At 37.4% G+C, this 14,074-nt stretch overlaps 1 protein-coding gene across 3 annotated transcripts in view; it reads right to left on the reverse strand.

Moving 5' to 3' along the window:
- Positions 1–14,074, reverse strand: part of CEMIP2 (cell migration inducing hyaluronidase 2) — a 94,533-nt gene that overhangs the window by 3,396 nt on the left and 77,063 nt on the right. For all 3 annotated transcript variants that reach the window (XM_007498563.3, XM_007498562.2, XM_001365179.4), the window contains exons 19-22: positions 12,609–12,791; positions 9,161–9,380; positions 4,926–5,024; positions 2,206–2,360 (exon numbers count right to left, since the gene is read on the reverse strand). In XM_007498563.3, coding sequence (XP_007498625.2) covers positions 2,206–2,360; positions 4,926–5,024; positions 9,161–9,380; positions 12,609–12,791 — 657 coding nt within the window. The remainder of the gene's footprint in view (positions 1–2,205; positions 2,361–4,925; positions 5,025–9,160; positions 9,381–12,608; positions 12,792–14,074) is intronic.

Consider the following 14,074-nt stretch of genomic DNA (forward strand, 5'->3'; position numbering starts at 1 on the left):
CTTGGATAAACCACAGATATTTTAGGGATATTGAACTAGGGCAGGGTTCAAGGTATAACTCTTTTAGCTGGGGGTACTGATTCTACATGTGATGGAAGCAGTCAGGACTCTCTACCAAAGGCCAAGAAACCTTAGCCACCTGCAAGCTACAACAAAAGCACTGAGTCTTGAGAAATCCTGAAGTTTTGCCTACCTCTGCATAGATGAGAGCTGCCTAGCCCAATCCTAGAGAATGCCTTCAAGTATCTGCCCAGGAATTCGGTCCCTCTAGAAAGACATTCTTAACCCTGAAATCCATGGAACCCTGACCCTAAGATATCTTTGGATTAATTTTTGGCAGTTGGTAATGAGAAAAATGTATGTAAATCTTTATTTTTATTAACCTCTAACTAAATTTAGAATTCCTCCCAATTTTGAATTTTTTTGAAAAAAATAATTATTCTGCGAATGGATGCACTAGTCTCAGCAGCCTGTAAAAGGGGCCCCTGGCACAAAAAAGGGGAAGAACCCTTCCTCAAGAAGCTACTTCTAGTGGCCCCAGCAGAGTATTCATTTGCACAGTGAATTCTTACTTTAAGTAGTTTGTCTGCCATTTGGTTTGGAGATTAAGGGACTATTTTAAATATTTGTGGCAAAATTCATATGATGGGCTGAATTCTGGGGTGTTTAAAATTAACTGTTTACAATAAAACTTTAAAAAACAAGGCCCGAGAAATGGAAGAAAAGGAAGTAAAAAAGATATTTATGATTAGATCTAGGGGAAGGGAGAGAGACAGAGGGAGAAGGCCTAGGATCAAAAGAGAGAAAAATATCAAATAAATATTCTGCTGAATGATGAAAATCAGAATATGTGAAGATCTGTTTCTGGCATCTACATAAAATAATGGTAAGATACCATGAGGACAACCCCAAAATGAAAAAGTTTTAGCCAATAAAACGCACATTTTTGTGGCTTTTTTCAACAAAAGCATATGTCCTGTAAGGTGCATCAGCAATGGTAAGTATGATAAGTGATTTATCATGGTTTTTGGTTTAGAGGGAACTTGAGACTCTCTTTCCTGAGAGTCCAAAAAAGATCTCGATCATTCCTGAAAGACAAGAGCTTTCCTGCATGAGGATGGCCAGAAGAATAAAAAAAAAGTCTCACTTGTCCATCTTACTTAAAGGTGATGGCCAAATGAGTCTCTTTATCAAAAAGACCTCATGTGGTTTTTCAAGCTCCTTGGACCCTCACTTCAGTTCTCTGCTCAGGAGTCTATACCTTCAAGAAGAAATCATCTTGTAAGGTCCTTCTGCTATGTTACTAAGCTCTGTAGACTGCCCTCACTTATGCCCAAATCTCTGCAATGGAGAGTGTTCACAATAAGTCCTGTGGGTAGGGACAGTATGAGTACCTGGATTCAAATCTGGCCTCAAGCACTTCCAAACTGTTTGACACTGGGCAAGTCACAACCCTAATTGCCTCACCCTGGTTCTTCTGTCTTAGAATTGTTACTAAGATGGAAAGTAAGGATTAAAAAAAAAAACTCCATTGTGTTCTTTCCTTCTCCTAAGAGATTCTATAATACAATAGATAGACTTCCAGAATTTAAGCCCTCGGGAGTCTCCTTGACAAAGAGGCAGCCAGACAAAGTCCATGGATAATGAATAAGAAAAATAATAATAGCTAGCCTTTAGATTGTGTTTTATGGTTGGCAAAATATCAATATAGATATACTACCTCATTCGCTCCTCAGGAGGTTTGCTGAACTGAAAACAACTCTAAGACCACTTGAAAAAACAGGAAAAGGAACTGCTCTTCAAAGGATGAAAATGGCGGTGGGGTGGGAAAGACACCAAAAAAAGGCATGGACTGTGTGAAAATGTCAGAGTGGAGAGACAAAGCTCAGCATTAACTAAATGTATGTTATCTTATCAGGATACTTCAGGATCTTAAAATAGACTACTTTTATTCTATGGAAATATAGTCAAGTAACCTTGTAGAGTAGAGAGAGCACTGAATTTGGAGACTAGAGAAAGTTAGGTTTGAATTGTAGCACAGACAACCATTAGCTATGTGACCCTGGGCAAGTCACAGTTGCTAAGCCTCAGTCTCCTCACCTGTAAAATGGGATAAAAATATTTGCTGTGGGGAAAACACTTTAAAAGCCTTAAAATCCAAAGTGAATTATTATCATCATCATTATTATAGAAAAGGTCACATACCTTGCAGGAACTGATGTTTTTAAATATTCTTTCACACGCTCTACTTCAGTAAAAGAGAAGAATTTGTTTTCAGATACTCGACAAGGAACACTACAGGCATCCACAACAAGGAGATACAGACCCACATCTGTGAGTGGATAGTTGGTGCCATTGACCTAAGAATACAAAGACATCATCTGCTATTAATGCCATTTTTGAGGTTTTTTTAACAATTCATTACTCTCATCTCCCATTTCCTTATTTTTTTAATTTATATTTTTAGAATTATATTTTTCAATGAAAAAGCATTTATTTTATTTCCTTTCTACATGGACTAATTTAAAAGGGGGGAAACCGCTTTAAACAACTATTCCTAGGCTTGCAAAACGAATTCCCACATTTGCCATGTCTCATTCTCCATCCTGAAGCCATCCTCGGTTAGGAGGTAGGTAGCAAGCTTCATCACCAGTTCTCTACAGTCAAAGTTGATCCCTGCGCTGACCAGAGCTCTTGAGTTTTTCAAAGTTTTCAATAGTAGTTGTTGCTGTAAAAATTGTTCTCCTGGTTATGTTTGCTTCTCTGTGTATCAGTTCAGGCAAATCTTCCCAGGTTTCTCTTTCATGTCTTACAGAACAGTAATATCCTACTATGTTACTATAACAAATTTGCTCAGCCATTTCCCAGTAAGTGGATACTGTCTTATTTCTTTACCACTACAAAAAGAGCTACTACAAATATTTTTGTATATGGGAGTCCTTTTCATCTTTTTTTTTCATCTCTTTGAGGTACAGGTGTAGTTGTTCCTTCTTTTGAATACTAGAAATACCAGGACTCTAACTTCCACTGAGCACCTAAAGGACTATTGCCTAAGAGCTCACAGCATAGTACCAGCATGAGGGATGTTTTCTATTGTATTCTGCATTCCTATTTGCACAGTGATTAGCAAGAAAATTTATTTTTGTGAGTTCCATTGTGACCTTGGATACTTGGCAGCTATGGCTCTGGGGAAGTCACTTAACTCTGCCTTTGTTTCCTCCTCTGTAAAAGGAGCTGGAGAAGGAAATGGCAAACCACTCCAGTATCTTTACCAAGAAAACTTCAGATGAGGTCACAAAGAGGTAGACATGACCAAACCACAAACATTTGGGCAGCTAGGTAGCACAGTAAATAGAGTACTGAGCCTGGAGTCAGGAAGACTCATATTCCTAAATTCAAATCTAGCCTCAGACACTAAATAGCTGTATGGCTTGAGGCAAGTTATTAAACCTTGTTTGCCTCAGTTTTCTCATCTGCAAAATAAGATGAAGAGGGAAATGGCAAACAACCTCAGTCTCTTTGCCAAGAAATCCCCAAATGGGGTCTCAAAGAGTCAGACATGATTGAAATAAATGAACAACAGCAAAGCATCTAACAAATGCTTATTGGGTTGAGTCTCATTGGAGTCTCTCAGGACCTTGCGCTCTCTCGCGCTCTCTCTCTCTCTCTCTCTCTCTCTCTCTCTCTCTCTCTCTCTCTCTCTCTCTCTCTCTCTCTCTCTCTCTTTTAAATTCAGTTAAATTTTAAAATATTTTTCCATGTTTCCATGTTTCATTCTCTTTCCCTTCCAGATCCAATAAGCACTTCCACTGGGTTATACAAATGTTATACTTATACCTATTTTCATATTATTCATTTAGAACCTTGTTGTATTTTACTGCTCTTACTAATCATAAAAAGGGCTGATTGTGAGTAAAAACCCAATACAACCACTACCACCACTCACTACAACCATTTCTGCTGCTGCCTCTGCAGTGCACAAGGGCTGAATTCTTATGCAAGCTTTGTCTTTTTAAAAAGGGTAAATTTAAATTTCTAGGCACAATTCAGTCACTCTGTACCCTGGTGGGCAGGCACCACCTCTCAGCTAATGCAATTTAATCATTGTTTTATAAGTTCAGAATAAAGTGTTACACTACAAATCTAGCTCTGCAGAACACCAACTTCATGTAAGGAGTTTAACCCTCTGATACTCAGCCAATACCTAAGACACCTATGCTCAATCTCAGATTGTGTGTGCACACTTCAGAAATATAAACTCTTCTTTTAAAATAAAACACTTCCCTTCTGTCTTAGAATCAATACTGTCTATTGGTTCCAAGGCAGAAGAGCAGAAAGGGCTAGTCAGTGGGGATTTAGTGACTTTCCCAGGGTCACACAGCTAAGAGGATTCTGAGGCCAGATTGGTACTCCTGACTCTAGACCTGGCTTTCAGTGCTCCGAGCCACCCAGCTACACCCAGTACAAACTCATATGAATCTTAATTCGAACTAAAGTTAATTATGAAGGTAAATCTTCTCTGGCTGCAGAGGGAAAAAATAAAAACAATACAAATGAAATTTGATGGTTCTCTCTGCAACTACTCCTTTCCAATGGTACAGATCAGCAAGAATTGATTTTACTAATAAATCACCATCTTAGTAATAATTTGTGTTGATGGACCAACGAACTAGTGTCAGATCTTGCCCCTGCCACTTAGAAACCATTTGATTTTGGGCACATCACTTAACTTCTCCAAGTCCCAGTTTCCTACTCTGTAAAATGAGGACAATATTTAGAATACCTATTTTTACAGGGTTGTGATGAAGCTCCAATGAGATAATGCAGAAAAAAAATGCTCTACAAACTTAAATATTATATGAATGTCTTTCACAATTATTATCTTCAAATAAACAAGGGAAGTTCCCCAATTAGCTTTTACTCACAGAGATGAAAGATTTATTTCCACGTTGAATGTCTACTTTACTAGGTGACTGGAACTGTATAGGGAGGTAGAACTTATGAGGATCACTGGTAAACACCATCTAGGTAAAGAAGAGAGTCAACACACATCATCTGAATTTTGCTGCAAAAATTACCTCTCCCAAATAGAGTAAACTTGATTGCCTGGAGCTCCTAGGTCAGTCATTTTTCATATTTTCAGGCAGTACAGAAAACCCTTCTCAGTCATTCTTCAGGATCCTAAATCCCTACTTTTGATGAAGTGTTGGAACAAAGCAACTAAATGACATGCTTTTATCTTTTCACTCCCCAACTCAAAACATTTCAGTGGTTCCTTATTTTCTATCACATCAAATATTGAAGAAGAAAAAAGTGTGGCTGTCAAGATAGAGGTGTCAAACTCAAATTGAAAAGGATTCCTGCAACTAAACATAAATTTTATTCATTTTGTTCAAGATTTCCTAATTACCTTGCAATCTCATCTAATCTTACTCTGGAGTGGCTGGGAGATTGATATCCCTGCTCGAGAACATGGCGTTGACTATATTTCTCACATGTAGCCTTATAACTTAGACCCTCCACTCCAGTCATATTCTTCACTGTTCCTCAAGTGTATTAATACTTTTTTCTGTCTCTGGACCCATCATGGTGTTCCCATCACCTAGAATGCTCTCTCGTCTTGTCTCTGCCTATCCACCGCCTGAATATCCTTCAAGTTCCATATTCTCCAAAAAACAGGTCTCCTCCACATAGGAACTAAAAAGATTATAGTCCACCACTCCATTTCATATTTTAATTAGCTGTTGGATTTGTTCTCTAATTGTTTCATGTACATTTAGGTTTATTTCCCAAATGAACTGTAAGAAGCCTTGGCAACTATTTTGTACATCTATGAAGTATAAAAATATAGGCTGAAATTATTAACAGACTTATATTAAATATCAAAAACAAAGATGGCAAGCCTGATAGGACATGCCTGTGGTCCTACAGAAGACCAAATCTCTTGTTCAAGAAAATCCCATTGCCAGACACATAAATAAATACTTATTGATTGATTTGTGATCAAAGAGTAGTAGAGCAAGGAGTAGATCAAATTAAGTACTTAGATTTATCTCCATTTTCCTTCTATGAAGTCCTTTGACACCAAGAACACTGGTATTCTGGGAAGTGATAGTAGGAAATGGCATGGTACAAGGGAAATGACATGGACCCTAGAGTCAGTGAAAATGGGTCTAAGTCATGAATTTGATGCTTATAAGGTGGAACCTCCAGCAAGTCTCTTAAGCACTAGGACTTCAGTTTCCTAAGCTATAAAATGAGAAGAATGAACTAATTGGATTCTGGGGTCCCTTTGAGCTCTCAGTCTATAATACCTGGCTTTATTCTAATCAATACTTCTCCAATAATTCAACTATTAAATGCTTCATGTAATATTGTGTAACACCATAAACCACTGTCAATATTAGAACTTTAGTTTTCTCAAAGAAAAAAAATCCTCTAATATACTTCAAGGGCCTTAAAAAGCTCCTAAGGGGGCAAATGGGTGACTCAGTGCATAGAGAGCCAGGCCTAGAGACAGATGGTCCTTAGTTCAAATCTAGCTTCAGACACTTCCTATCTGTGTGAACCTAGGCAAGTCACTTAATCCTCTTTGCCTAGCTATTACTACTCTTCTGGATAAGGGAAGGTAAGAATTTTTAAAAATTAGGAGAAAAATGCTCCTAAGTCTCCTTGGGTCAGATGAACTCTGTAGACAGATTCAACTGAGGAATTAAACTGGAGATGTATTGTCAATCAAACTAGAGACTAGGCTGATCAATGAAAAGAATAAAACAACAAAAAATATTACAACAAAAACGTGTTTATGAATGGATGGAAATTTTTCAAGGAAGGGTGGTGCTTTTCCCAGAAGAATGTTTATTCTGTGAGATGGGAAAGTCTAATATAATCATTTGACTGTTTTAGTTTGTTCTTACCAATGACTCTGGGAACAGAAAAAAAACAAAAGAGTGGATGTGGTAAGGAAAAGACTTTTATTTTTCCCAGACTTCCCTAGTGTTGATAAGAAAGAAAAGATTAAAATGTTTTCCCACCAAAATATAGAGTATATTTCGTTTTAATTTCAGCTTTTAAAAAAATCTCACCTACTCATATTTTTCTTTTTCAACTTTAGTTTTGCTTTCACAGATGAAAATGTTCTCAAAAAGCTCATCTCTAACCTTTCCCCTAAATGTATTTTTGTTTCTGTGGTTTACCCAAAATCTTGCCACATGAATTTTTAAAAATTTCTTATGAAAGTTTGTTTCCCTTTTTTAGAGAAATCAGCATCAAAGGGAAGGAAGTATGTGTTATTATTGCACTAAGCATTCTGGTAAGGAGTTACTATGCTATGCACTTATTTTCATCTGTGATGAGTCCATTTTCATTTTGAACCCCTTCTTGTAAATGTAATTTTTAAGTCACATTTTGGCTTTTATCTCTCTCTGTCCAGGAAGACCTCAGTTCAAGTCCTGCCTCTACTACATACTAGTTGTGTGAGCCTAAATAAGTGATTTGACTTCTTAGCTCTCAAGGCCAAAGTTTAAGAAAACAAGTTTCAGAGAAGGTGATGATCTACATGGGTAAATAGTGAAGAGTTCCATACAAGAATAAAATCTCTAGTGATCCCAAGCCCTTTTTCAAAGCAATGGGCATTCTCTAAAAAGAACTAATTAAGTAATGGAGGAAAAAATGAACCATATTTTGTACATCACTGAAATATAAAAATCTAGATAGTGGGATTACAAATCAGAATCATATTAAATATAAAAAAGAAATATGGTGGGTATGGTGAGACATTCCTGTGCTCTCTACTGATGGGAAGGCCAAGGCTTAGATTCTAGAGTTCTGAGCTGTACACCAATCAGGTATCTACACTGAATCTGGCACTAGATGGTGAGCTCCCAGGAAGGGATGGCCACCAGGCTGTCCAAGGAAAAGTGAATTAGCTCAGGTTGGAAAAACAGAGTAAAACTTCTCTGCTTATCACTACTGAGTTCAATCCATGAATGGCTAATGTACTTCCAATCTCAGCAAAGTAGGGAGACCCAGTTTTAGAAAAAAAAATTATGTATATTTATATATATGTAATACATATGAACTATATTGAAGTATATTCTCTACATTACCAAGTCAGGTAGATGCCTTGCAGACCCTGTTAATCCAATGTAAATAGGAAAAGCAAAATTTCTTACATTCTTGTCTAGTCCGCTTTCTATAAATATCAAAAACTTTAGCACTGGGATAGATAATAAAAGCTAGCATTTACATGATGTTTTAAGGTTTGCAAAACACTTTATAAATATCATCTCATTTATCTTCACAACAACTCTAGGAGGTAGGTGCTCTGATTATATTTATTTTACAGATGAAAACTGAGGCCAAGGTTAAATGGCTTACTCAGTGACACAGCTAGCACGTGTCTGAAGCCAGATTTTGAACACAGGTCTTCCTAATTCCAGGTCCAGCACTCTATCCACTATGCCCCTAACTGGTTAAAAATTATAGGATTCCACCATGAATTTTGACTTGTTAATTTATCCTTTAAAGGAGCTATGATCTCATTGGTTTGGATACTCCTATCCATATATAAATCCTCCATGAAACCTATTGCAATAGGCTGAAAGACTTTCCTCAGATTCTTTTTAGTTTTATTGTCATCCAGTATAGTATTTAGTCTGTCCTTCCTTCCTTCTTTTTTCCTCCCTTTCTTCCTTCCTTCTTTTTCTTCCTTCCTTCTCTTCTTTCCTACCTTCTTTTCCTTCCTTCCTTCCTTCCTTCCTTCCTTCCTTCCTTCCTTCCTTCCTTCCTTCCTTCCTTCCTTCCTTCCTTCCTTCCTTCCTTCCTTCCTTCCTTCCTTCCTTCCTTCCTTCCTTCCTTTCTCCCCTTCTTTCTTTCCCCCAAAGACTGACATGGGAATTTTTGACCTATCTCACTTCCAGTTTGTCCTTCTTTCAGTCAGCTCCCAGAGGCTCACCAATTTGGCACTAACCCTAGCATAGACACTCAATTGTCACAACCCACTAAAGAACTCTGCAGTGCCAGAGGCCTGCTACCCTCAGTATCCTCCGTAGCAGGGATTATAGACAACCACCATCACGTCCATCCCGCCTCCTTCTAATCACCAACTTTTTAAAACCTCTCAACCAAAGGAATCATGTGGGTTTCACTGTTCTCTTACCTGGCGTGTGCCACAACCTTGGCAAGGTCCTGTTAACATTGCTGGCATCTTCTTGGTGACAGATGGTGTCTTATAGTACTGTGGGTAAGCTTTAGCCATGCAATTACTGATCTCTTTCGAGCTCGTCGTTGCTTGCACCTTGATCCGTTCACATCCTTCAGAGGAGCAATAACTGTGCCCTTCTCTGTTGTTTTTAGCTTTAAGGTACAGAAACAGCAGTCTACATAAAATGGAAACATATTCACAGAGCTGGGATTAAAGTTGGATAAAGAGATGCTTGAACCAGTCCTTAATAGTATCCTTTTTGTCTGAATGGACACACCAAGACAAAAATTATTGCTATGTGGTGACTTTTCATTTAAAAGTGCTATGAAGGGGCAGCTGGATGCCTCAGTGGATGGAGACCCAGGCCTAGAGATGAGAGGTCCTGGGTTCAAATCTGGCCTCAGAAACTTCCCAGCTGTGGGACTCTGGGCAAGTCACTTAACCCCCATTGCCTAGACCTTACTGCTCTTCTGCCTTGGAACCAATACATAGTATTGATTCTAAGATGGAAGGTAAGAGTTTAAAACAAAACAAACTACTATGAAAAAAAAATCAGCAAAGTTATTTAGATAATATTTTGACAACCAAGGAAAGGGGCCAAATGAAATAATCATTTAGAGGAGAGCTGGCAAATTCACAGGTCTGCAGGCTGCATAATGCAGCCCCAAACTCCCAGGTGCTAGCAGTCAGCCTAGAATCAGATTAAAATGTAATTGGGAAATATTTGACAAACTAACTAAAAATATAATACAACAGAGATAATGTTAATTCTCAGTTTTCTTTCTATAATCAGCATGTGGCTGGCAAGGATCTGTTTCTTTATGAGTTTGACCCTGCTGATTTAGGAATCCAGAACATCCCTTACTCCCATTTGTTGGAAAAGGAAATGACAAACCACTTCAATAACTTTGTTAAGAGAATCTCAGGGGGCAGCTGGGTGGCTCAGTGGATGGAGAGCCAGGCCCAGAGATGGGAGATCCTGGGTTCAAATCTGGCCCCAGACACTTCCTTGCTGGGTGACCCTGGGCAAGTCACCTAACCTCCACTGCCTAGTCCTTACCACTCTTCTCCCTTGGAATATATACTATATAGTATTGATTCTAAGAGGGAAGGTAAACATTTTTTTTAAATCTCAAATGGAGTCACAAAGAGAACTGAAACAACTAAACAAAAATTTGGTATTACATTTTATTTATACTTATCATTTTCAGTTGTGTCTGACTCTTCGAAACCCCATTTGGGGCTTTCTTGGCAAAGATACTGGAGTGGTTTGACATTTCCCATTCCAATTCATTTTACAGATGAGGACAAGAAGCAATATTAAATGACTTTTCAGGGTCACACTGCTAGCTTCTGAGGCTGGATCTGAACTCATGAAAATAAATCTTCCTGACTCTAAACCCAGCACTCTATCCACTGTGCCACCTAGCTGCTCATATACTTAGATAGGGCAGCTAGAATGTCCTGGCACAGTTTTAAGCTATTAAAGCTCAAAACTATTAAAGCTGGGTCAGCTATGTAGCTACTATATAAAAGGTCATGCTACTGGACTCCAAACTATTGCAAATCCTATTGAAGTAGATCCATATTCTAAGCAAAAATTTTAAGGCAACTGTTCCAGGAATCACCACACCGGGAAAGTTTTTTTTTTTTTAATGTTGTTTTATTTTGTTTTTTTAGCTTCCCTTCTATGTCCTCTAAGAAAATGTAATTTAAACTGTAGCAGCTTTGTTAGACGAGAGTGTCATGTTAGCCTAGCATCTTGTCTGCTATAATCAAAATATAAACTACTATGAAACAAGGACTCTAGATCTATCTTATTTTGGTGGCATTCTTCAAAGCCTGACGTTGCTGTAAAGGGCTATGGGTAGGCTAAACATGTAGACTTTGCTATCTGAAGGGCTATAAGAAAATGCTTTTCCATAGGAAATCTTGGCAACCTTGGTCAAACAATAGGAATCCTTGCTGGACATAATGGAATCAATTATCCACGGGGCAGCTAGGTGGCTCAGTAGAGTCAGGTCTGAAGATGGGAGGTCCTGGGCTCAAATTTGACCTCAGACACTGACAAGCTGTGTGACCCTGGAAAAGACACTTAACCTCAATTTCCTAGCCCTTACCACTCTTCTGCCTTGGAACTAGTACTTAGTATTGATTCCAAGACAGAAGGTAAGTAAATTACACATTAATATTTTATTCCTTTTCCAAAATAATGAAAAAATAATAACATAAACTCATTCAGGCATTTTGTTTCAGTGATTCTACCAAATACAACTTCATTAATTTCCTAATTTTGTACAACTTCCTTAATCTGCCAATTTTGTACAACTCTCATTTAATATTTTTTGTCTGTTCAAAAAAATTATAAAAATGTCAATCCTTTCCCAGCTTAGTAATGATCTTGGTTATGGCACCTGTCATAATTTCACTCTTCCTTTGCAGCTATGTATAATGAAAAATGCCTTGGCCAAATAAGAGAAATGCAGAGTATTGAATCAATGTGTCAACTGAATATTAGAAGTTAAAATTTTTCTATAAGAATAAAGGATTTCAAATGAACTTGTTGGGTGTTCTAAGAGCCTAGAAAAGTAAGAGACAAAATTAAATATAAACTTAAGCACACACTAGAACCAAAAAAGCAGAAATGATGGCTGGGGCTAGGGAGTTATACCTGCATAGATGCTGCCACAGACTCTAAGTAGTTCCTTAAGGTTCCATGAACAGGATTAGATTGAAGAAGTTAGCTCCAGTACAGAAAGGGGTGGGGTGGGGTAAGAAATAGCTTTATTTGGTTTATACCCATTTAAAATAGGAACTTGCAACCATAAAGACTTGTCAAAGATTCAGAAAAATTAAACAATTAGAAGTGTTCATGTGGCTAGTAAATGACAGAGGCAGGATTTGAACCCATTTCCTGATCTCCAAGTCTAATACACTCCCCACTCTTCTATTTTGCCCTGAGAAATTTCTTTTCTACAGTGATAAGTGGTCAGTGATTGGTGATCACATATAAAGATGAGAAGCCAAACAAGGCAGATTTCACCGAAATATAAACTATGACATATTTTAAAATCATGTTATATAAAAGAGCTGTGGCCTAAGACATTTAATTCTTAAATTGGTCTTCCTGTTATGTCTCTGGCAGAGATACTTTTTCTCTTCTCCCTCCAACTCTGTGCTAATAGGTGCATGGTAAACATTTTCACTAGACTTTGGCTGCCAACAATTATAAGCTGTGTTGGTTCTCTTCTAAACCTCTAATAGCAATGTGCAGAGAACAACTCAACTACAGTTGCCTTTCTAAACAGCATCATACCCTATTCTTAGCCACTCTGCAGAGCTGGTAATTTCACCATTGAAGAAAAACAGTAATAATTCTCATGCCCGAACTCCACTGACTTACCCTGTGCCGTGGTCAAAGTAGAACTTCCTATCAGAAGGCTTCCTCTCCAGCTCTTCCATGGAAAGAACAGGCTCATATTCTTCTGCATTGGTAGAAATGCTATTCTGCCTGTGGTATCTGCTAAACGTAACTTGAAAAGTGGTGTTTGATGGATAGCAGAGGCCAACTCGAATCCAGTCATTCCTGTAAGTACACACAATAGTTTGGCTAGTGCAGTGCACAAAGTGGACAGCATATGTCTTCAATCAGTCCTATCTCTGCCAACACTTTTTAAACTTTGACTTTGCTTTGTTGACTTCTGATTTTTCTATCACAGGTTCTTATTGCTACTGAGGAAAGTATTTAAATCTTATGATCTGCTCTAGCATTCTTCCTCTTCATCCCAAATCCTTTTTAGCAAAAATAATATCATATAATATAACAATATAACATAATATAATGTAATATAGTATAATATAATATAACAATAATATAACATAAATATATATTATAGAATGAATGTAGAATATAGAATAAATTCTTTCTGTTGCAATAAGATTTGTACTTCAATTATCAATCAGGCCAGTTGTGCTAACCCTTAGCCCAGCATTACCAGTGGCTCTTCCCCTGATGGTCAAGAAAGGGATTAGGGCCAATAACAATGCCCACTCTGGGTTATGCCAGCAATCTGTTCTTTCACTGTTGTTGCTTTTTTCCTCTTTTCTATAAGCCAGAAAGATTCTTATATCATGGTGAATAAACTGGCCTCCTGATTTGGAATAGAATGAACCCAGTCCATGTTCTCAATAGACCTGAAAGCTTCTTATAAGGTTGTATAGTTGAGAATTACAAAAGAAAAATGCAAAGAGGTGATTTTTATCATGGAACTTTATAGTCTTACTATACTCAAATACTTGAAAAATCTTTAATTTCATTAATATAGGCTGAGTCCTTTACCTGGGGTCAATTAATTTTTAGAAAATATTTTAATAATTCTATTTTAATATAATTGGTTTTCTTTATAATACTATGCACTAACTTTTTTTTTTATCCATTTGAAGCATCATTCTGATAAGGGGCACATAGATTTCACCAAAGGGCCAAAGTAAACCAAGAAACAGACAAAAAAATTAAGAACCCTTGATTTAGGGGAAATCCAACATGAGAACTCTGTCCACCAATTCACACACTGCAACCAGCCTCTAATTTAGTAGGAAAACCCTAAATTCGTGCTTGACAACCACCCTAATGTAAATATTAATAATATGGAAATAGGTCTTGATCAGTGACACATGTAAAACCCAGTGGAATTGCGCGTTGGCTATGGGAGGGGGTGAGGATAGGGGAGGGAAAGAACAGGAATCATGTAACCATGGAAACATATTCTAAATTAATTAATTAAATAAAAATTTTCAAATAAAAAAGAAAAAGAAAAAATTAAAAGAACTACCTGAAACAAACAAAAAAGAACCATACAGAAGATCTAA

This window comes from Monodelphis domestica, chromosome 7, assembly GCF_027887165.1.
Source record: "Monodelphis domestica isolate mMonDom1 chromosome 7, mMonDom1.pri, whole genome shotgun sequence".
In the NCBI taxonomy this organism is placed as follows: Eukaryota; Metazoa; Chordata; class Mammalia; order Didelphimorphia; family Didelphidae; genus Monodelphis; species Monodelphis domestica.